Here is a 25,736-nt window from a genome sequence, read left to right as displayed (position 1 = left end):
TTTACAAATAAGTACTTAATTTATTACAAAAAATTACAATACGAAAGTTTCTCCTATATTCTAAACTTAATAATCTCTAAAGTTCAGTTCACACTCGCGTCTGAACTGATAAATTCGTGTCGTGTGCGCTTGTACTTATAACAACTATTAGATACTTTGTCCAAGTTACTTACAAACTGCTGGACCGATTTTGATGAGACATTTACGTATAAAGTTGAGACTGTGAAATGATGTGAATTAGTTAAATCAATTTTTGATCCCTATTTACATGGAAATTAGCTTCTTTCAAAAGAGATATACTTTCATAACAGTAAATTACATTTTCAATTTTATATAATTTATGTTATTCACATTGAATTACAAAATTATTGTTAACATTTTCAAAATGAGCTTTTGAATAGCACGAACCAAACTTAATGGCGGCTCGCTGTTAACTTCAGAGCGCAGACCGCTCAATTGGTTATACTCCTCGCTTACCTCCTTCAACCGATTATACCTATAATGTTCCTAGCCGCCAAAAACTTTGGTTCTTACTATACTAGATTACAAAAACTGTGGGAATTAGTATACAATATTATCATCACCTGGGTAAATTGTACGTATTACACTAAACTTAAAGAAAGCTAGTCTATTAATGATGTAACTCTAGCAAATAGATGGCTTATTAACTGCGACGCGGCACACGACCGCCTTTAGATCCGTGAACGCCTCGTCCTGGATTGCTTGATCGAATTTCTGCAAAAAGAAAAGAAAAAAAAAACTGTAAAACACTCATTTATTGTGATTTTATGAGATCTCGCTGTCAGTTTAATAATTGCCATTATCATCTGCCTAGCCTTTTCCCAACTATGTTGAGTTCGGCTTCCAGTTTAATCGATTGCAGCTGGGTAGCGGTATGCTACATGGAGCGACTTTTTATCTGCCCTCATCAACCTGTTACCCGGGCAATCCGATACCCCTTGGTAAGACTGATTGTCGCACATTGGGACCCACCCAATTTAACTTGCTTTTCGCAGCACGGAGGAACTCGTCATGGCATAGAAGGTTCACGATATTTGTGAAATGAGTCCTATCTCAAAGCTTTTGAGTTGCTTACTCAAATGCAGTATAGTATATATCTTTTTTGTTTTGGTAGGAAATCATGAAATTACGGCTTCCGCTGTGGTTGCAGCGTGAGGGAGTGTCAGACTCTTACTGACTAAACCCCATCATGTTCCTTCTTAAGCCCTTTATGTACCAGCACCGCGGTATCTCTTTCGAACGAACAGGTTTTAAAAAAATTATCAAATTGACCCAGAAAGCTCAAAACAATTATCTAATAAACAATTCTAAAAATAAATCCAAAACCTCTTGGCAAATAATAAATAGCTCAAAATCTATAACTGAACCCATAACCAATATAAAAAAAGATGGTGCAATAATAACTAACCCTAAGGAAATAGCCCAAACGTTTAACGATTTCTTTGCCGATCAAGTCTCCTCATCCACGAACTTAAGTAAAGAAGTTATTAAAATTAAAAGTAACCCTCACTCTATCTTTATGGCCCCTACTGTTCCCCACGACATTGTAAGAGTGATCAGATCCTTAAAAAACAAGAAAAGTTTTGGTTATGACGGTATCTCAACATCTATGCCAAACACCTGCATGGCTGTGCACAGGAAGTTATAGGAAAACCTCAGAAAAGGAACCAAGACTGGTTTGACGAATCCGACATAGAAATAAGAACGCTAGTTGAGCAACACAGGCATCAACTAAATTCAAAGCAGACGGACACGTGCAGCACTAGGGACGCTTCACAGAGATTGAAGGGTAAAGTTCGTGAGCTGAAAAACAAGTGGTGGACAGAGAAAGCTACTGAATTGCAGCACTACGCTGACACTCACCAGACTGGCAGATTCTTTGAGGGTATACGAACTATTTTCGGTCCACGGGCAAGAAAAATAGCACCAATGTATACAAAAGACAAGCAGAACCGAGTTACATCGAAAGCCGATGTAATAATGCGATGGGCAGAACATTTCAATGATGTTTTGAATCCCGATGCGCTCAGAGCTGACTTGTCATATATCAGCAATCTTAAAGAAATGCCTGTCTGCCAACAACTAGAGGATCCACCTACTTTTGAAGAGTTTGTTAAGGCAATAAAACGGCTCAAAAACTCAAAAACACCTGGCTTGGATCAGTTACCATCGGAAGTCTACAAATACAGTGGGAAAAACATCGTACAAAGACTATTTCATCTTGTCCTAAGGGTCTGGGAGACCGAAGAAGTCCCACAGGATTGGAAGGATGCGGTGATCTGCAAGCTATATAAAGGGAAAGGAGATGTCTCCGACTGCAGCTCATATAGGGGCATATCACTTCTTTCTAGTGCCGGCAAAATCTTAGCACATATTATTAACAGTCGTCTCAGTAGCTTAGCGGAGGATTACCTGCCTGAGAGTCAATGTGGCTTCCGCCCAGCCAGAGGTACTATCGACGCCATCTCCGTCGTAAGGCAACTTCAGGAGAAAAGCTTGGAACACCAAAAGCCTCTCTACATGTGTTTTGTCGATCTAGAGAAAGCATTTGATAGAGTTCCACGTGATGCTCTCTGGCTTATTCTCCAGAAATCTGGATATCCAAAGAAGTTCATCAACCTCATACGTCATTTTCACACTGACATGAAAGCGAAAGTCCAGCATGAAAATGAACTTTCTGAGGAAATCCAGATTACGAGTGGAGTAAAACAGGGCTGCGTCATGGCACCCACACTCTTTGCCATCTATTTTTCGGTTGTTATGAGAGATGCCTTGGAATATTGTCATGATCAGATACAACTTAATGTTCGTACTGATAAGGGCGTTTTCGATATTTCAAGGTTCAGGGCAAAAACTAAACTGACTAAGATCTCCATCCTCGAAATTCTCTACGCTGACGATGTGTGTCTTATGTCTGACAACCTGACATATTTGCAAAAATACGTCGATGCATTACATCAGTCCTGCATAAGATTTGGCTTAGTCATAAGCATCGCTAAGACACAGATCCTCAAACAACCGTCACGTGGACACGAACTAGACAAGGAGACTGTAAAAGTGGATGGCAAGCCACTAGAGGAAGTAACTCATTTTAAATACCTTGGAAGCAATATCAGAAATGATAACACCCTAGCTTCAGAGATACCTCTACGCATCGCAAACGCGGCTGCAACATTTGGACGACTCAATGACCGTGTCTGGAGATCCCATGACATAAAGCTGCAAACTAAAATTAACGTTTACAAAGCACTAGTGTTGCCTCTGCTTATGTATGGCGCAGAGACGTGGTGCCTATATAAGTCAGATGTAAAAAAACTCGACACATTCCATCTTAGGTGTCTGAGGTCGATCTTAAGAATAAAATGGCAAGATCGCGTTTCCAACACGGAGGTTCTCCGACGGTCTAATATGTATGGAATGGAGGCGTTGTTAATGCAACGACAACTCAGGTGGTGTGGACACGTCCTTCGCATGGACAACCACCGTCTACCTAAAGCGATCTTCTATTCCGAGATGGCAGAAGGCAAACGCAAGCAAGGAGGACAATATCTTCGCTACAAGGACGTGTTCAAAAGACATCTGAAAGCGTGCGGTATCCACCCTACAGATTGGGAGAGGCTTGCCTTAAATAGGTCATCTTGGCGCAAAACGATCTATGAAAACGTCAAGTTATTCGAAGAAAAAAGACTCGAGGCTTTAGACGAAAAGCGCCAGTTACGAAAAGAGAGACCTAAGCCTTCATACAACTATACTCTCAATAGTGCGGGTCAGTTATTCTGCAGCACTTGCGACCGGGTCTTTAAATCCAAACTCGGTTTCGCCAGTCACATCAGGGCTCATGCTAGGAGGTGAACTTGCCATAGGTCGCCGTTATCGAAAACGATAAGGAGGACTATATATATATCTCAACAAACGTCATAAAATTTGTTTCTATCATTATAGCTGATCCTCTGAGCCACATTATCAATGCAAGCATATCAGCTGGTGTTTTCCCCAATAGTCTTAAAACTACAATAATTAAACCACTTCACAAGAAGAATAATAAAGAAGAAACGACAAATTACAGACCCATAGCCTTAATTCCCGTTTTCTCTAAAGTCATAGAAAAAGTTATCTATGAATCATTTTACTCTTTCTTATCAAGATATAGTATTCTTTGTGATGAACAAAAAGGGTTTCGAAAGAATAAGAATATTAATATGGCGATATATGACCTAATAAATAAAATATTGATTAATGTAGACAAAAAAATACCAATTTGCGCCATTTTCACCGACATGACAAAAGCTTTTGACACTGTAGACCATGAAACGCTTTTGATCAAACTTGATGCTTACGGTATAAGAGGGAATGCCTTAAGCCTGATAAAATCATACCTAAGCGGACGTATTCAATATACCGAAATATCTAATGTATGCGTCAAATCCAAAAGAGAAATCAAATACTTATCTCATCCTAGGGAAATTAAATATGGCGTGCCGCAAGGCAGCGTTCTAGGGCCGTTATTATTTTTGCTGTATATAAATGATCTTCCCCGCAACATCAGCTACCCTTGCGTGTTATTTGCCGACGATAGTACGGTACTAATAGAATGTGTCAATAGAGAAATATATGAAGATGAAATAAATAATTCACTTAAATTAATAATTAATTGGCTCAACAAAAATAATCTTGTGATAAATCTCAGCAAAACAAATATCATGCACTTTTATCAAAGAATTCATCCTTTAAACCTAAACATTAACTATAACGGTCAAACTATTGATAGCACTAACATAGCAAAATTTCTGGGTATAATAGTGGACAGTCAATTAACATGGAAACCACAAGCTGATGAAATTTGTAAAAAATTAAGTACTACTGCGTATATTCTTTACAATTTGTCAAAAAAAACGAACATTGAAACATTACTGATAGCTTATCACGGTTTAGTGGTTTCTATCCTAAGGTTTGGTGTGGTATTTTGGGGCAATTGCTCTGAAAGAGAGGCTGTATTTAAATGTCAAAAACGATGCATAAGGGCGATTTTTAATCTTAAGGTAACAGACAGCTGCATCCCTATCTTCAAGACACACAATATCTTAACTTTTCCTTGCCTTTACATTTTAGAAGTAGCTATTTTCGTTAAAACTAACACCGATTTGTTTCCTACATTAAGTAACACGAGAACACGAACTACAGTCATGCGATCAAAATATAGGAATCTATTGAACAAAGGCCAGTATAACACTAAATTGGCTAAGAAAAACATTATTGGTATGGCACCTACTATATTTAACAAGTTACCGAATTCCATAAAAGATCAGCCCCTGAGAAAATTTAAAAACCTCCTGTCTGCGCTGCTAACTAAGAAATGTTATTATTCCGTTACAGATTTTTTAAATGATGACTTGTAACCTATTGTTCTTCTCAGTTATTATAATTTAGTTTTCATGATTTTATTTTTAATTGTAAGTTTCTACTTTAGAATTTTAAGATTTCTCTAATCTATAATTGTAAGAAAATTTGTATGCCAACAGGCAGAATGTACTGGAACTATATTTTTTAAGCTAAGACCATTATTGTTGTACCTACATTCTATACAAATAAATAAATAAATAAAATAAATAAATAAATAAAAACGTTCCCACAGTCCCGACAGGCTTTAACCCTTTAGTATCTATCTATATAGATATAAGATAATTTGAACATACCTCATTAACAATAATAGTAGGCACGAACGCGAGAGGTCGCTGCACGGTGTCACTCTTGTCTCCGTAAGTGGCGAGCAGGTTGTCGCCCTGGTCTGATGAAGCACAGCGTTTGAGCTTGGTCGATTCTGAGTCCTTGCTGATTTGGGCCAGGCACTGGGGAGAAAGAAAGAGGAGTTATAATTATTGTTATTGGTCTATCCAAGCTGTAAGTTTGTGAAAGTTTCTTAAACCGATTTCGCAAATAAAACGATTTCGACTCCATCATCAGGGCAGTTTCTCTTGAAAGATATTCCTCATATTAGGATTCAAAAGTTTTTTTTTCTAACATTTAGATTCAATCATAAGGACCTGTAGGTATTGGGTGGTCATGTCGCAAAATATTTGTAAATTCTTCATGCTTAGAGGTAAACGGAGATACCCCACGTATGTTCTGGGATTTTTTGTGGTTTTCAAGAATCGTGTGCCCCTAGTCATGAGGAATCTAGATCTTGCGGTTTGACGTCACCATTTGGACCACACAAACCAAAATAAGATCCAAGCCAAGACTGTTTTCAACCAGCTTTGTTTTTCTCCTAATCTCTAACACAGCAACAATTTTACTTCGTTGTTAAGAAGCAGTACAGCTAGGACTCACCGTGTCGAGCGACTTGTCAGGGTTGGGCTGGTTCATGAGGCAGATGACCAGCTCCATCTTCTCTGTGTCCTGCAGGTTCCTGTCCTTCAGGATACACGCCTGGATCTGTGAGGAAACAATCACAATTAGTTCATATAAATACAAATATTATCAAGTTGAAGAGTTTGTTTGGACGCGCTTATGTCAATGATTTCATAAAATGTTTTGCCGAATCATCGAGGAAGGCTATAGGCTACTTTATCCGGGTGCATGAATGGATTCTGTGCGACACTAACATCTGCCAGGAGGTGAAACTTCTGTTGTTAAATACGACTATGTATGTTAGGCTTGGCTTCTAGTCTAATTGTTTGCAGTTGAGTACTTGGTGCCACATGGAGCGACTGCCTATCTGACCTCCTTAACCCAGTTATTCGGCAACCCGATACCCCTTATAGACTGAATGGTTATCAGGCTATCCGTAACGACAGCTAAAGGTGTTCAAAGGACAGTCGGGACCGAAGGTACTCATTTTTATTTAATCTCACCATAAGGTCTGCGTACAAACAGCAGTAGCGATTTTGTATTATTTACCATCTAAGGGCACAGCTACAATTTAAGACTACATACAACTATGGTACTTGCCCTCAATAACATAGATTCTAGCGTGCATTCATTCATTCCGTTGTAATGTGTCTAGATACAATCATTAGTCACTCTGTAGTGGATAATGACTGCATTGCAAGACATTGTGGAAGTGTGGTAACTGCGTCTTATTATAGAATAATAGCGGTTTTTATTGTGCTAGATAATATAGAGAATTATCTTTTAAAAGTTACTCTTAAACTTGGCAGTTGTTACGGGTAGTCAGAAGTCAGTAAATCTGATATCAGTCTAACCAAGGGGTATTGGATTCCGAGGCTGCGGGTTGTTCGAAAGAGATACTGGGGCCCTGGTACATAAAAGGCCTACGACGGAACACGACGGTTTTTAGTCAGTAAGAGTCTGACACTCCCTCACCGCTGCTAACCCACAGCGGGAGGGGTCATTTGATGATTTTTGACATCGTTAAAATAAAAGGGGTATTGGATTGCCCGGGTAACTGAGTTGAGGAGGTCATATAGGCAGTCGCTCCTTGTGGCACACTGGTACTCAGCTGCATCCGGTTAGACTGGAAGCCGACCCCAACGTAGTTGGTAAAAGGGCTCGGGAGATGATGTTAGTCTTATACTCCATTTGAGTAGGCACTGAACTAAACGTAAACAATATCCCACCCAAAACAAAAATGTGAAAGACTGCCAAGTTCGATAATATGGGAATGCTTCGCCTATAAAAGAAGTGAGATCTGAATAAGTACCAAGTTCCATACACATACCTCAGTTAAAAATAGTTACTTTTTAATGATGTTACTTGGAAAGTTTTCATACACCTTGTTATAAACCTACTAAACGCAATGAATCAAGTATTTAATTTTCTATTAAAACTTGCCAAGTAACATCATTAAAAAGTAACTATTTTTAGCTGAGGTATGTGTATGGAACTTGGTACTTATTCAGATCTCACTTCTTTTATAGGCGAAGCATTCCCATATTATCGAACTTGGCAGTCTTTCACATTTTTGTTTTGGGTGGGATTTCATTTATTTTTGTAAGGTTGTTTATTTTATTTTTTTCTTATGATGAAGTTAGTTAAAGGAATGTCTCATTTATACTATCTTTTAGATTTTTTAATATGCACTGTTTCTTACAAAGAAATGAACTAGATTAACTAAATGGACTAGATTTACCAACTGACTGACATGACATGTTATCATATATTATGTTCGTGGATCAAAGTTACACATTCGTTATTTTCGAAAGTGATTCACACTTGGCCGTTTTCAGATTTTTATTTTACTTCTAACTACACTATTTTACTTCTAACTAAACTAAATACAAACCATTCGAAGATATATTATATAAATATAGATAAATTTAGTTCGTTTTAGTTCCTTAGGGGTATAAATTTACACCGGGTATAAAACACCTTCATTATTTTGAAACCGACTCACACTTGGCCATTTTCAGATTTTTCCCTTTACCTTAACATAAAGACCTATCTCCATCCAAATTTCAAGTCAATACGACCATTGGAAGTGGTCTAGGTTTTTGATGAGTGAGTCAGTGAATCAGTCAGTCAGTGAGTGTATAGTAAAAATAGCGATTTTCTGACGTCAATATCTCAAGACCTACAATAGGTATATTAATGAAATTTTGTATTTTAGATAAGTGAGGGGGTCTCAATAGATACTAGAAATTTGATATGCGTAAATAAAATAGATTTTGAGTTACAGGGGGGTCGAATTTGGCCCGAAATGGTTCGTGTAATATAACCCACGGCCGGTGTGTCGCTTTTTTTGCTTGAACTTGGCGGACACACTGCCGTGTGTCTAGATTGACAGGACCTTTTACACAAATACATAAAAAAATAAACAACTGAAATAATGGTTCAATTGATTAAGTCATTGTTTTTTAGAAGCGTTTTATTTTTTGACCTGAATTAAAAAACAGTTATATTACTATTGTTTATCTTTAGTTTTTGATTGTATATCTATTATATTCAAATGGAGTATAAATACAGTAACAGTTATTGTTTTTTTCTTATATTTCTCGAAAGCAACTGAGCTATATGTGTGTGTCTGTCTACAAATGTACATGCACAATATCTTTGTATGACTCAACAACTCGACCACTACCGAGCGCTCCCGAAGCTTACGCATACAAACGCAATGTACATTTACATTACACACACTAGCATGGCTCACCCGCTGTCCTGAGATACGTACCTTGTTACCGTAGCACTCATCAGGCCCATGGTGGCATGTGAACTGCCACTTGCCGTTCACTTTGTCATGCTGTAACAGATAAACAGAGAAAAATCATCATGATGGATATTTACTCATTTATTCCATAAGTATTAGCACGACGTCTTCGATTTCCGGGAGGGGCCGAAATCGCTTTCTGGGATATGGAAACTTTCACAAAGCAGCCCGTAGTCTGGAAGTTGGTGATTGATACACCCGTGCATCGGAGAGCACGTAAATGCCGGTCCTGCGCCTGATCTCTCTCCAGTGGTGTCGGATTGCCGTCCCATCGCGCTATGAGAGTGAAGGAATAGTGAGTGCACCTGTGTCCAAGCAAATGTGCGTGCACTATAATGTCCTGCGCAGCTAGCTGATCTTATTACACGAGAACATCAGCCGTAGCCGATAATAATCGGCTAGGAGGACATTGATGATCATTTTTTTGCTGTTTTTTGACATGCTCAAGTTTTTACTATTTAGGTTCTCGATTTACTATACTTACAATAGTTTATAAGTTTATTTTAACTTTTTAAAATTAATGTTAATATATTTGAATAACCTTTACTCGATGTTTACTAGATCGTAATTAATTTCATCAGAATCATCAATTGTCTAGTTTTTACGTAATGGCGTATTGTCTATGTGTAAGCCTAAAGCTGCAAACAATATATATTGTCAGCCATTGTATTCTGCGATATAATGGAAATTACGTGAACGAGTAAAAACTATGATTATTGGAACTTTCTTAGTTAAGAAAATTTATTGGAGAAAAGTTGGGAACAATTGGGTAATGTCAGAAGACAACTGATAGTAGGTAAGCGCGATTGTGGTGAAAGGGGTGTTTTTTTTCGCTGTGCGTGCAGCGTGCGTGAAGGAGTATCAGACTCTTACTGACTAAAACCCACCATGTTCCTTCTTAAGCCCTTAACAATCCCAAATGTCTAATGGAGTGGCACTAGGCCCTTAGGTGATTCGAATCCGAAATAAGACATTAAAATAGAACCACTTTTACGGATCTTATTGCAGTCATAGGTATTAATAATATTTGATTCCAACGTTTCGGATCCTTTACAGCATCCATGGTCACGGACAGACTGATGAATTAATGTCTGCCCGTGTTTTGTCTGCATTGTTTTACCATCAAAGCTACATACCGTGCTCTTGCCATAAGGCACCATCTTGACCTTCACAACTCCTCGGAAGTCCCTCCACACGGGCGCCAGCTGCGACGTGATGAAGCGCTTGCTGTCGGGGCATAGGGACTCGTAGTACACTGCTATCTTCACCTGGGGGAGAGGAATTTAACATTGGTTATTCATAGGAAGCAGTGGAAAAGGGTAAATGAAGATCGAGCAAATTGGCGAACCTTGGGGGAGGCGTTAGTCTTTTGGCTAACACTACGTTTCTTTAGCTAAGGTACAGAAGACAGCACACCAATCTACCTCGATCTGTCTATTTTTTTCAATAGATATTTAACCTTATTACAATAGTGGGAGGTAAATGTCAATTGGACTTGCTGGTGTCTGTACTTATGTTATGAAGATGTGTTTGGAAAAAAATGATTTTTTTTGGTGTTAGCTAGCCCATTTATCGAGAAAGGCTATATTTTCTACGATAATGCCTTCAGTATTACGAGTACATTGATAGTATGATATATTATAGCTTCCGCCAGCACTTCCTCGAGCGTTGAATTAAAATTATTTTCTATCCCACTAAAACACATTAGAACGCCTTGCCTTGACTGAAAGAGTTTTTGAAATCTGTCCAGTTGTACCCAAGATTAGCGCGTTCAAACAAACAGACTTCAGCTTTCTAGCTGGACTTTACTTACCTTATGGTCATCCTTCTTCCCCTTGGCGAGGGCGCCGCAGAACAGCGCGAGCAGGCACAACAACGCTACAGCCTTCATTTTGTTCTGAAACAAACAGACAAACGTTGTTATTCAAAGATGAAAACTCTCTCTTCTTACCCTGTTCTTGAAATAGTTCTTAGACATTTTCGACATTAAAATTATTAGTTATTTTGTCAACAGCGCGGGATAGACTGAGTAAAATTTCGGTTTGCAGACATTGTACATAAAAAATACATGCATATTTTCTTGTTAATAAGCTTTTTAGTGCGATTTTTCACCTATAAGAGTAGTGATTCACCTAAACCCAAAGATGAAAACTGTCCTTCATATGGTAATTAATATACGCGTCGGAGCGCATGTTAATGTCAGTCCTGATCTCTCTCGGGTCATGTCGGCTTACTATGCCATCGGGCCATAACAGTGAGGTTTTTGGGAAGAATGCGCAAATGCTTGTGTACTATAATACACTCAGCAGCACGGAATTTGGCCCAAACAAATACAAGTACATATCAGCCCAGATAACTGTTGTAAATTCTAATTTCATATGACATATTGTCAGTCCTTTCGTAATTGTTAATTAAAATACAGAAAAATGTGTGTCTGTTTAACTTTTGTAACACTAGAAACAGATTCCGTTGTTGGAACACAAAGCAGAAAGTTAAGTTTAAATTCAGATAGAAATTGCCGAAGTACTAAGTACGTTCCAAAAAAAATTTATGATTATGATCGGTTTTTTGTTTCTCTTTTTTTCACAATTTGATCTGAAAATTACCCTTACTGCAGCTAAAGTTGCTCAAGTAGTGTTGCTAAGACGTCAAGGGCAGAAGCATCCGCTGCTTCTGCCCTTGACGTCTTAGCATGATAGATGGTTGAAACTTTAAGTGCACCGAGCGCAAGTTAAAGATATGCATAGAAAATGTATGACCAGACTGGCCTTTACACAAGAAGACCAGAAAGTGGGGGTGTAAGGTGTTCGTCGGCGCACGACGACCGATTTATCGTACGTGCAATAATGAAAAATCGGTTTCTCACTGCGTTAGAGATACGCCAGCCTTTGCAAACAGCAAGAGAAGTCACCGTCCGTAAGCGCACAATAAGAAGAAGGATGGAGGAACGGGATCTGCGTGCTCGAAGACCAACTCGAGGCCCGGAACTTCTCCCGCACTATCGCATAGCCAGACTTAGGTTTGCAAGAGAACATGCAAATTAGACGCATGACCAATGGAGTAAAATGTTATGGACCGATGAATGCAGAGTCGTCTTAAGAGCTCCAGACGGCCGTGAATGTGAATGGAGAAAGCGCGGAGAATGGTTTCTTCCCAACACTACCAAGCAAACAGTCGGTTTTCATGGTTTGTCCATCTTGGTTTGGCGAGGCGTAAGTTCAGAAGTCCGTACTGAATTATTGGTTGTCGAAAGTCGTTTGACAACAGTGCGGTATATTGAAGAGATCCTTCAAAATCATGTTTTACCCTGTCAGGGATTCATAGGAAGTGAAGAATTTCGTATAATGCAGGACAATGCTCGACCTCACGCAGCTCTTTGCGTAACCGATTACTTGTACGAGGTCGGTATTCAAAAATGCAAGAAACCCAGCCATGAATCCTGTAGAACATGTCTGGAACATGCTTAAAAGACAGGACCTAGCAAGTCGTAACCCACCACGGACTCTTAGTGAATTGAAAACCGCGCTGGTAGCTGCCTGAGAGGAGATCCTGAGTGGAGATAAAAACATCATCCAGACCGTGCCAGATCGTATGCAGGCAGTCATCGGATCAAGAGGAAGAAACACCCACTATTAAAATTCGATAACATTTTGTTTTGTTAAAAATGTTGAATTTAAAAAGTTTATGGTGATTATTGCGGTAAAGGACTCTGTTTTCTAAATCAATGAAACTTAATGAAAATCCTCACAATTATGTTGTTTGTTAGTCATTTTCTTTTGGTAAATGAGTAAATTAAACAATTTTAAAATAAAAATTCAGATTTTTCATTTAAATAATGGTTATAAGGCTCAAATGTGCTTGGGCCAGATTCCGTGCCGCTGAGTGTATATAATATGTCCGGCGCAGCTGGCTGATCTGCTAGAGAACAGCCGCTTAAACAATCATAACAACGAGACGAGCCCTCAACTATCACAAAACCTAGTACCCACAATTTCGCGGACTTTACCACGCGTCTCTTAAAAACGTGAGTACTTTACAAACAATAGACCAACACACACACAGACGCACACTCACGCACACTAACAAACAGTTTACAAAGTGGTTACATGAACTATTTAGTGTTTATGTAACAAGGTAGCAACGTTTGTGGGAACTGACTTGTAACACTAGGTCTGAATAGTAGATATAGATACGTACGATAGATACCTACGTAGTTTATTTTTGATCTAAGATAGCTATTGTTTTTGTCTTGAGTGTGACAGAGGCAAGGGAGGCTTACGTTCAGCAGTGAACGTCAATTGGCTGAAATGATCATGATAAAAAGATTGCCCGGCTGTCATTGAACCTCCTTGGCAGTCGTTACGGGTATTCAGAAGCCAGTAAGTCTGACACCAGTCTAACCAAGTGGTATTGGGTTGCCCGGGTTACTGGGTTGAGGAGGACTGGTACTCAGCTACATCCGGTTAGACTGGAAGCCGACCCCAACATATGTAGTTGGGAAAAAAGGCGCGGAGGATGATGATGATAAAAAGAAGCACAGCAGAGGAGTACGTGTCTAAGTAACAAACTCGGGTCAACTATCATAAGGTTAAACAAAGCATGGCGCGGTCTCTTCTTGGATGAGAGACCATCATTGTCATTATCATAGTGTTAAGATGGAGGCAGCTGACATTTGAACATCTTTGGCAGATATAACGGGTAGTCATAAATCAGAAACTGAAAGTCTCTTTCTAATCATAAGTTCAAGGTACACTACAAGGCATCTACTTTTATTACAAAGCTGAAGACTTAGTATGAACTCTCTAATCTCAGGAACTAGGTGCGGTTCCATTGAAAAAAATACTTCGAGTATGAGATAGCCCATTTATTGAGGAAGGCTACTTTTGACCCTGGTGAAACCGCTGGCGAAAGGTAGTAAAACTATAATACTCAAACACTAATTTCTATTTTAAGCTTTATGTAGAAATAAGTACTAAACCGGTCAGTAACACCTAGATGCATTAATGCAAACTTTCCAGTAGTTAATGAATAAATCGTGCCTGATTGTCGGCCGGGTCACGACTGACCACGTCAGCTGACTGAGAAACGTTGCTAAGACCGAGGTTAGATGGGCGTTTTATACGCGTGTATAGCTTTCTGAGAACGATTGCCAAGAGCGTGTTTAGACTAGCGCTTATCCTGTAGCCGATCCGAAGCTACTACTTTAGGAGTATTTATATAAGGAGGATGTCACGACGAGATACGGAAAATTCAAATAAATATGCCGAAAGTAATTTTTAGCATCATCAAACTTTTTATGCAAAAAAAAAAAACCTGGAGAAACATTTGAACTGAAAGTTTCGGAATAATGAGTACTCACAGTGGCACTGAATTTTTGTGCAGTTGACAGCTGTAAAACAAGAGAAACTAGCATTTTATGTTAAAAAGGTCAGCCCATGCCTTACATGCTTTCTGAAGTCCGTAATATAGCGTGGCGTCCGATTGTCGGTTAAGGGTCCGAAAAAAAACGCTCCTCTGAAATCAGCTTAACAGATATAATGTCCACTATACTATACGATATGTGGTATACTTAGTGTAGTATACTGTACGGTGCAGTATAGTTGTAGTGACTTTCTAAGTGACACGCCGCGAGTGGGTCAAGTGATGACCTCGCCGCAAGTCATAGGAGACATGCACTAAAATGTTTTATTTTAAGAAAAATGAGATAACTATGGCATAGTTATTTTATTTATATGATTCTCTGCAATGTATAAAGGCCGCTTAAATGTGCTTCTAGCGGTTTAAACAGACTTTAGAAAAGTTGTAGATACTGCAGTAAGGAAACTAGGATGTGATGATGGCATCTTAGCAATCGAACTTGAGAATAGGCACGCATCGGGAAGAACCTTGGCACAGGTTTTTTCTACATTACTGCAAAATAGTGAAGGTTTACAGATGACTAACTGCAAATTAAAATAACCGATCCATCCGTTGTTTTTCGATTAGAAATTGAAATATATGCATGTATAAATAATTGAAAATTAATTAATAATTAAACATAAATAATTGTAGGTAAGTTGCAAGGAATAATTTAGTTTGTAAATATAGTAGGTAGGTATTAGAAGTAGAATAGTAAGTTTGTATATAAATGTATTACAATAAATAAATAAAATAAACAAATTACGTCTTCATTAAATCTTAATTTCTTAATCGAAAAGTTATTGAAATTGGCAGCAAAAAGAAAACTGTTTAGATTTTTAAATTATCTATTTTAAGTGGTGTTAGAAATTACCTAGAAGGCCCATTTAACATAGAAGCTAGACGTTACTCATTATCCGTGTACTCGAGGTAGTTCTAAAACATCGGTGAAACTGTTGACCAAAGTTAGTAAGAGGAAAAAACAAGGCATAAATCGCCGTCTCTCAAGCCTTGCAGACCACGTACGTGGTCTCACATAGTAATGTGTTGTATTGTCAACAGTGAGTAACTGTACAGCATGCTTTCTCTGCATTCTCGTCCTGTCACCTGCTTGTTTGTTCGTATGTTTGTATGTTATGAAGAGGAGACACAGTTAAGCTTGTAAGACGTGAAATAAATTCAGATTAGAAACTGCTGATGTAAAATCTTGAGGTTTTCGCATAACGCGAATACTCAGCGTAGAGTCTCGGGTTCGATCCCTGGATTATGCCTAAATGGATCATGCCAATGCCTTTATAGATATTAAGTAAGTAACTTTCACAAAGCAGCCCGGAGTTGTGCAGCGGAGAGCACGTTAATATCGGTTCTGCGCTTGATGTCTCTCCGGTAGTGTCGGATTCCCGACCCATATAGCTACGGGGTACACTTGTATCTGCATAAATGCTTGTGCACTATAATATGTCCTGCGCAGTTGGCTGATCTCCTTAGAGAGAACAGCCGCCGTGACAATTGACCTGGAAGCCATTAGAACAGAAACAGACACAAATGTGTGTATGTAAACACAAAACCTTACATTATCACCCGAACCGCGAAAAAAACTCAGTAGGTCAAGCGAGTTCACCAATTTCACAGCTTGGCGCCAAAATAATCACAAACTCTTAGAGCATTAAACCAACCGGAGGCGGCATATACAGGTACAAATCTCTTTGCGAAAAAAACTGGCAACAATAAACAGAGAAAGCTCACACGTGCATTTTTACGCACGCACACGACAATATTGTCAAATACAAATTAAAATTGACGCACACATGACATGTATAGAAGAACAGCACTAGCTTTAGGCAAAAGTTTCACATGCGTTCCATGTTTTTCCCGTATTTGGATAAAAAAAATTGTAGTAGTTTTCCTCAATACACGGGTTATTACTGAAATATTTTTTGAAATCTGTCTAGTTCTTCCTGAAAATAGCGCGATCAAGCAAACTTACTAACGTTATTTGCGACGCTCTCATACATCTTTTGCAGAAAATATATTAACGGCGTGTCCAGTAGGTTCAATGCTCTAATCCCAAAATTGACACTAAGCAACATTGGCTGGGCAACGTGACCCAGATGCCGCCATTACGCAAACTAACCGGTTAGTTCTCACAATTACCTACTTAAATTACTTTTGTGTACTTTGAGCTTATCAAATTACGCTTGGAAAAGAGTGTCGATGTTCATACATAAGTAGGTGCATTGTAACGTAATAATTTTGTAAGAAACTAGTGGCCTTACTACAAAAACTTTAACCACTGTTTTACACTTGTCTAAAAAAAATGTGGCTCCAAAATGAACCATATGTCAACGTCATAATTTGACATTTTTTTAGACAAGTCTTAAACTGACGTTAAAAAGTTTTTGTGGTAAGACGGTAGATGTTTTCCGCGGTTTCACCCGCGTTCACCCGGGAAAAAATATAGCCTATGTTACTCGGGAAGAGTGTAGCTTTCCTACAGTGAAAGAGTTTTCTAAATCGGTTTCTGTAGTTTCAGAGCCCTCAGCCCGCACCTACAGTTCAAACAAACTAAAAAACCCTACATAATATTAGTAAACAAGCATTGATCTTTGCATAATGACAATCACTCAATTTACTTTCGAAATCTCTAGTTTACCTATTGCTGTGTTTTGTCAAAAACTTTCAGAGTTATTCAGCTGAAACTCGTAAGCAAATATAAATACATATGGTAAGTTTTGAAAGTCACTTTCTTACGTACAAAAACAAATCAAGCATTTTCTAAATTTTGCATACTTTCAGACGTATTTAAATAAAAACTTTCTTATCTATTACTCCTTCAGAAAGCAGACCAAACCATATGCAAAGACTAGTTATCATCTCCCGAGCCTTTTCCCAACTATGTTGCGGTCGGCTTCCCGTCTAACCGGATGCAGCTGAGTACCAGTGCTTTACAAGAAGCGACTGCCTATCTGACCTCCTCAACCCAGTTACCCGGGCAACCCAATATTCCTTGGTAAGAGACAGGTTGTCAGACTAGTAAAAACAATTAAAGTTAAGACTTACCTTAATAACAAAATTCACTATAACATGAAAAAAACTTTTCATTTAAATAAACTTAATTTTTTAAGCAATTCACCTAATTTACCGGTAAATTATCGCTAAAAACTACGGTTTTTTTCACCGATATACGGTCATTAGCTATTCTAATAATTTTTAATTGTTATTTTGGCCAAGTGTGATCGTTACAAAGGCTGGTATTCAACTGTTTAACTCCAGGCAGATATGACTTGACCCTGTTATCAAAATAGTGTGGTATCAGTAATTAATGTTTGTGTAAATAAACGACTTTTATAAATAAAGTTGGCGCCTCGTTATCGGCTCAGAAACAAGAAAAAAGTTAAATGTTTGGCTTACTAAAACATTATTATCTGTAGATAGTTTTTTCCCCAATTTCTGGGGTCGGTTTAAAGTTCAACTGATTGGCTTAATATTACCAGTGTGGATTATCTACTTTCCCTGCGGGCCTACCTTGCCGTACCCGGATAAAAAATAATCATTGAGGAAAACCGTTGGTTAGCATAAATAAAACCTATTATTAATAGAAGCTAGCTATTGAGACTTGTATTCCATGTTTGATTACCAAATCAAGGTTGGACAAGACTTAGGTACGTCTTCCTATTCTATCTGTTGGTAAATACTTTAACGAGCGAATAAATATTTTGAGTTTTCCTGCTAGAACCAAATACAAAAAAAAAATATATTAAAATCGGTTGTTAGATGATGGAGTAATACCAAAAAATAATAATTGAAAAATGCACACGTCCGAATGGAGAGCCTCCTCCTTTTCGAGTAGTCGGTTAAAAAAAACATCTAAACGATTAATTACGTAATTGACTGTAGATTAAAATGGTCCTATGTAAGGTATTGACAGGCCTATGGTCCTATGTAAGGTATTTCGGATTGCCGCCCCATCGAGTTATGAGAGTGAAGGAATAGTGAGTGCACCTGTGTCCAAGCAAATGCTCGTGCACTATAATATGTCCTGCGCAGCTGGCTGATCTCCTTACATGAGAACAGCCGCCGTGGCCGAATCGGCCGTGGACGCCATTATTGACAGGCTGACTGCGGTTTGAATAGCCTTGATCCAGTTACTGAAACAGGACACTTCGCGTCAAGAGATGAGGTCTTTAATGCGTACAGGTTAACGACCTCTATATAAAATACGGTTTTACTATTTTACAACAATATGTATTTTTTAATTTGAGTAAAAAGTAAAATAAGACAGAATGGATGTAGATGGATGGAGAGGAAGAGGAAGACCTAAGAAAAGATGGATGGATTGCCTGAAAGATGATATGAATAGGAAGGGAGCGAGTGTCAGTATGACGAGTGACAGGAATGAATGGAAGAGGATGACATATAGCGCCGACCACAAATACAATTGGGAACAGGGCAGGAGGAAGAAGAAGACAGAATGAGTCATAAAGTGGATTTTGAAGCTGAGTTAGTGGCATGGCAGAAACATATCTATTTATATTAAAACTAGCTTCCGCCCGCGGCTTCGCCCGCTTAGAGTTCGGTTTCCAAGAGAATTCTTCAAAGTCCGGGATAAAAACTATCCTATGTTCTTTCTCAAGGTCAACTCTATATCTGTACCAAATTTTATTAAAATCAGTTCAGTGGCTTAGACGTGAAAGTGGAACAGACACACAGATAGACAGAGTTACTTTCGCATTTATAATATTAGTAGGGAAGTAGGGATACAAAAATACTTTCTGAGCTTCAGTGGTTTACCACTGAATAAATTAGATTAAATGTCATACAATGAATGAAATGAATAGGATAAAATAACCTAGATATATTATAATATGTGATTAGATGTAATGTGATCACGTTTGACAAACACGATATACTTTAATTTTCCTCTACTTCAGAGCTTAATGCCAATCATAATGATATTTACCTGTACCACGGAAAACAAAATGACTATCGGAGGTGCCATAACGGAAAATCGCCTAAGAAAGTAGCGCGACAACATACGGGTGTTCGGGGGACGAGGAATGTTACTGTCTTCGCCCTTACACGCCTGCTTTGGACCCGAATATTTTTTGTAATTCCAAAAAGACATATGTCTGTAAGAACCCGAACGCCTCGTTAGTTCACTTCTAACTGATCGTTTTGGTCATGCCCACCGTACGTATTTGAGCTAGAAGAAGGCGCCTGACCTACCTGCATTATAGCATCTCCGCTCATCTTTCCTTACTCTGTGTTCTGTACCTACTTTTGGCCGCTGCACGAACTAGCAAGGATTTTTCCTCGTTGCCCAAAAAACCGTGATCACATTCTAAGTCACAAAACTTATGCATACTAATATTATAAAGCTAAAGAGTATGTTTATTTGAAGGCACTTATCTCAGAAACTATTAGTCGGATTTAAAAAAATCTTTCAGTGTTAGATGTCCCATTTATCGAGGAAGGCTGTAGTCTAAAATCAAAGTCGTTTTGCTATTTCAAATAGGCCCATAACAGCTCTTTCGAAACGTCCAACTAGCTCTACAAAGTTGAACGATTCCAGTTTACGGCACGTTAAACTGTAGGTCCCGGCTGTCATTGAACATCCTTGACAGTCGTTACGGGTAGTCAGTCAGAAGCCAGTAAGTCTGACACCAGTCTAACCAAGGGGTATTGGGTTGCCCGGGTAACTGGGTTGAGGAGGTCAGATAGGCAGTCGCTTCTTGTAAAGCACTGGTTCTCAGCTGAATTCGGTTAGACTCGAAGCCGACCCCAACATAGTTGGGAAAAAGGCTCGGAGGATGATAATGACGATTTAAGCAAATGAAGCCAATATCTTCTTCTAATCTACCTTATTTTCTGAAGTAGTTTCATAAGTCCCGGGTGAAACTGCAGTCGGTAGGTAGTACCTGTGTTTCCCAGTAGTGAGGGTCAACTGACTGCCGCGGAGGTTAACTGACAGCACACTGACCTACATGCGACAATTGACTCCCATTGTGTGGGGACGTCATCGCATCAGCTGATTCACTAGACTAGTTATACCTTTCTATGTAGGTATGTATCTTCTTAGTGGGTGTGGTTATAATACACTTAGGTACATACATGATTACATATAAGTAGATTAGAAAGAAAGAAAATACATTTTATTGCGCAAAAAAAACGCACACACGCACTTAAAATTAGACTCTACATAAACAGAAACAATAATAGAAGGGGAAAATATGCGTCTTAAAGCGCGGAATACGGCCCTCGCTCAGCACAATGCTGGTTATAGTTCGGCCATTCAGAGAATGCGTTCCTGACACGTCGCGATTGAACTGACGACGTAACTACATTCATTGATTATTGATATAATAATGTTGTTTTAATGCTCCTCAATTGTTAAAACGGTAAACAACCAGCAAAAATATTTTTATCGTAACTGCAACGCCATTGCAAAGTTACGTCGTCAGTTCAATCGCGACGTGTCAGGAACGCATTCTCTGAATGGCCGAACTATAATAGGTTCACAAAGTATGTGGCCAGTTTCAAAGTCTTTGTATATAGAGTTCATCATCTGCCTATTCTTTTCGTTACGTTGGGGTCGGCTCCCAGTCTAACAGATGCAGCCGAGTACCAGTGTGCCACATGAAGCGACTGCCCTATCTGATGTCTTCAAGGCAATTACCCGGGCAACCCTATATCCCTCTTTCTGGCTTCTATCTTATCTCTCGATTGCCAAAGTGTTCAAATGACAGCCAAAACCTACTAACTTCATGACAACTCTTATCAATGACAAGTTCCGTCCAAGGACTACGTCAAGTCTTTGCTTGACCTTATGATCGATGGACCTGAGTGGCTGTTACTTAACTACGAGGTCTTCGCACCAAGCCATAGCACTTAAAGATATTACCAGTGAGCAATTGACAATCTATTGCCATACAAAACTACAAAAAATCTGCATTTGACAGGCAACATCTGACCACATCAATGTAACGAAATCCTGTCAAGAGAGGTTACCAGTTCACATCCCGGGCCAGACAAATTCAATTATTGTTGATAAGAAAATTGCCTAATAGCCCCAGAGTTGAGTGTCCCGGGTTCAACTCCTGGGTCAGACAAAGGTAATTATTGGGTTGTAAAAGATACGGGGTCATTCCTTGCGTTATCTTTTTAAAAGGTTAATAACTTGTACTGTAATAAATTGTAATATGTAAGTACATAGTTACAATATGACCAATGTCAATTGAGCTATACCTATGTGAGATTTTAGTAAGGTAGTTAGGGTAACTTGTACTCAACTTTTATGTACCTACTAGCTGGTGCCCGCGACTTCGTCTGCGCAGGTTTAGTATTTCGAACAATATGTTTACAAATTGTAGCCTATGTGTTATTCTGATGTATAAGCTATATTATTGTAAAGTTTCATTAAAATCCATTCAGTAGTTTTTGCGTGAAAGAGTAACAAACATCCATACATCCATACATACAAACTTTCGCGTTTATAATATTAGTAGGATGTATCTCTCTAATAATCACACTTTTATTACAGGCAATAGAGAATAGATTGATCATAAAGTGAAGCAATGTTCGGCACTCGCCGGCTCTGGATGGCTGTGATCACTTGTCATGACTAATTCCTCCGTGTTTCGGAAGGCACGATAATTCGAATATCTTTGCCAACCATTATGGATAGTCAGAAACGAGAAAGTGTGTCAATCAGTCTTTCCAAAGGGGTATCGGGTGCATGAGAAACTGGGTTGAGGAGATCAGATAGGCAGTCGCTCCTTGTGGCACACTGGTACTCAGCTGCATCCGGTTAGCATGAAAGTCAACCCCAACATAGTCGGGAAAAGGCTCGGGAGATGATGATGACATAGTTACGTATAGGTAAGGGTCTCGTTACGTTGGTTTGTTTGTAGGACAACTTTGACCTTCTTTGTGCAAGAGTATGATAAAGTACAGATAACAAATAGGTATAGATAATTATATAATTAATTGATGTTGCTAGGGACACGAAGGGATTTTATCTATACTAATATTATACAGAGGAAAAAGTGTTGCGAAACTACTGAACCGATGAGATTTTTTTCACTGTTGGGAAGTTACACTATCTCCCATCGACATAGACTGTATTTTATTCAGATACGGGGAGAAGTTTCTCCATGAAAGTAAAGAGGCTCCCATAAATAGCTTGTAAAAGTTTTTAAATATTTTTTGCAGTTTTTTACGAAACTAATCAAAACGAATTGTTTGTCGTCCTGGGGCCCGATTCTCCTAATTTTACATAAGCAACATATGATTCACTTTTAACTGCGATCCAATCCCGACTCGATTACGATTGAAGCGTATGTGGCATTCCGCTATTTTTTCTTTGAAATAAACGTTTTTATCCTTTTCTGTCATTCAATTAAATCATTTTGTCTGCAAATGATTTAAGGTTGCAATATGATTGTAGAGCAAACTACCGTATAGACCAAACTCACCAAAATAGCAGACCAATCGCACACCAATCGAATGTCGTTGGAATATGATTGGTCTTATATTAGTAGCAGAATGCCCGATATGGTTAAAACTTCTATTGCGATCATATTGCGATTCGATTTCTATTCAATTTTGACATTATTAACTTAGGAGAATCGGGCCCCTGTTAGTCCCAAGTAAATCGACAATAACAACTTTTTACTATGATAATTGAACGAGAAAGTTCATAGTAGGTAAACAGTTTGTTTAAAAAACTAACTTTTATATATTTTCGGTGAACTTTGGTCCTATAGTTCGGCCATTCAGAGAATGCGTTCCTGACACGTCGCGATTGAACTGACGACGTAACTACATTCATTGATTATTGATATAATAATGTTGTTTTAATGCTCCTCAATTGTTAAAACGGTAAACAACCAGCAAAAATATTTTTATCGTAACTGCAACGCCATTGCAAAGTTACGTCGTCAGTTCAATCGCGACGTGTCAGGAACGCATTCTCTGAATGGCCGAACTATAAATATTCGTAATATTCTGCATATAACCACAGATTACTAAATATAACTGTCATATGACCTCGAAGATGCAAATTGCAACAGCGCTTCAACTCTCCGTAATTAAGAAAACTATTATATTTATCATTAACATATAACTGTTATTTTACAACATAACTGTTAAATTATTATTAACTTCATCGTTTATTGAGATTGGCTGCCTGTTTCTAGCGGTTTCACTCAGTCTATAGTTTCTAAGAAAATGAGTCCTGTGGTAGACTACCTATAACGTAACTCTCTTACAAGTCTTCAAAAAGAACATTATAATAATGTTATTTTCGTACATATTATGTACGAAGACCATGCCTAAATGTTAATTCTAAAAGCCCTAACAAAATGTAGTTCGTAATAGTACCCAACTTTAATGACTATCGATTAAAGCATCTCGACAAGACCTTATAATAATAATATTTGGACACGTGACACACACGGTCGGTTCTCCTCATGGACTGCCTCCGTCTGGGGAGAGGCAAAGGGGCCTGATGGACTCTACCACAGCCAACAACGATATTCATCACACAATGTTGGCCGCACCGGGAACCGAACCGTAGACCAAAAGTTCGGCAGTCGGTAACTATTGCGCCAACGAGTTGTACGAACGAGGAGTCAAATCGCAATGGCTAACAGGATTGACATATAAACAACAACAATAAACATTGCATGGTTGGAATTCTATGTAAATGATAACCGTACAAATAATGAAATGCAATTGCTTACATATATTTTTAAACAAGCATCCGTCAGCGGTTTCACCTGCATAACATCGGAACTCCTTCCAGAGCGTGGATAAAGTGGAGCATACATATATGTATAGCCTTCTTTGATAAATGGGTAATCTGATCAATACGGAATATTTCATCTAAGTCGAATCGGTCCTTCAGATTAGCGCGTCCTAACAAACAGACTTCGCAGTTTCCCAATACCTACTAGTACCGATCTATGAGTAAAATGTATTTATTTATTTAGATACATAATGCTAGTTGTGTTTCTATTTTTCTATTTGTATGCCCTGTGTGGTGGATCACGGCATGAACATATTTCATTTAAGACCTATTTTAATACCTGTGTATCACAAATATATTATTTGATTTGAATTTTATGAATAACTTAGATAAACTTCGAATAACTTAGATAAACTTCGAATAACTTAGATAAACTTCGATTAATAAAGTTTTTTTTACATATTCGCGGTCTTTCCCTCACTGAATGATGAAACTACAAATTATTTTAAACTTAACTAAGGAACTTAATAAAGAGGTCTTAAGGAAGTGCCTTACAAGTGATTGTATTTTGTTTGCTTTTTATTGGGAACCGGTTATTCTCGATAACTTGATAATTGGAGCGGATTACATTACTCTACCTCAAAGTAAATGTATTTATACTGGTATCCAGTGAGTAATTATATTATTTTGAAAGTAGATACCGCTGGAGTATTGTGAAGTAACGGTTACGAAATAAATACACTACGATTTTTGAAAAAATACAAACAGAAGTGTAAGACGTATTAATATGGTTTAGGCTAAAGAAAATCAAAATATACAGCCAGATAACATATCCAAAAAGAACTTTTTAAACTGATTTTACTAAATAAAAAAAAAACAAACCATTTTGACACAAATGACCAATCAAATTCAAAATACACGACCCAATTAAAAAACCCGCTAACTACCGCAAAAACAGCAAATCTTCAATTAAAATAAACCTTTTATATAACATAAAAATCGTTACTACACATCGTTAATAAAACTAAAATACAACTAAAAAAGACTTACCTTTTAAAAAACTTTGCAATCAACCTTGATGGTAGAAAAAAACAACAATTTTTTTGTGCTAACAACACTAGCGAGATCACTATACGGAACGCGAGCGAACACTGGCTATCAAGCAAGAAGTTTCGTTGTAAGTTAACTCCCCACTACTAAGATTAGGCTTGGTTTGCGCTCGCGACTTGTCGCTGCGATTTTGTTATTCGCAATTTTCAGTTCGATTTGTGTAAGATTGGCGTTAAGTGTGGTTTTGCTCGACTGTTAAAAAGGGTTATGTTTTTGGAGTGGAATTGTAACAGCGACTGCTACTGAGTAGCATTTGGGGACGACAAATATCGAGCTAAAACGGCTATGAGAGAGTCA

At 38.3% G+C, this 25,736-nt stretch overlaps 1 protein-coding gene across 2 annotated transcripts; it reads right to left on the bottom strand.

Annotated features, from left to right (window-relative positions):
* LOC124644198 (GILT-like protein 1) lies at positions 1 to 25,488 on the bottom strand. 2 transcript variants are annotated; one of them, XM_047183449.1, is made up of 7 exons: positions 25,380 to 25,488; positions 10,998 to 11,081; positions 10,321 to 10,452; positions 9,149 to 9,217; positions 6,349 to 6,453; positions 5,715 to 5,867; positions 1 to 735 (listed from the first exon to the last, which is right to left on the bottom strand). In XM_047183449.1, exons 2-7 carry the CDS (start codon positions 11,073 to 11,075, stop codon positions 646 to 648), a joined length of 627 nt encoding a protein of 208 aa, XP_047039405.1. In that variant the 5' UTR covers positions 11,076 to 11,081; positions 25,380 to 25,488; the 3' UTR covers positions 1 to 645. The 2 variants fall into 2 exon arrangements, with proteins under 2 accessions (XP_047039405.1, XP_047039404.1); XM_047183448.1 differs by lacking the exon at positions 25,380 to 25,488 and adding an exon at positions 17,642 to 17,765.
* Between the last annotated feature and the right edge of the window lie 248 nt (positions 25,489 to 25,736).

This window comes from Helicoverpa zea, chromosome 29 (assembly GCF_022581195.2).
Source record: "Helicoverpa zea isolate HzStark_Cry1AcR chromosome 29, ilHelZeax1.1, whole genome shotgun sequence".
NCBI lineage: Eukaryota > Metazoa > Arthropoda > Insecta > Lepidoptera > Noctuidae > Helicoverpa > Helicoverpa zea.
Note: the sequence above shows the minus strand (reverse complement) of the source record. Positions and strands in the feature narration are given on the sequence as shown.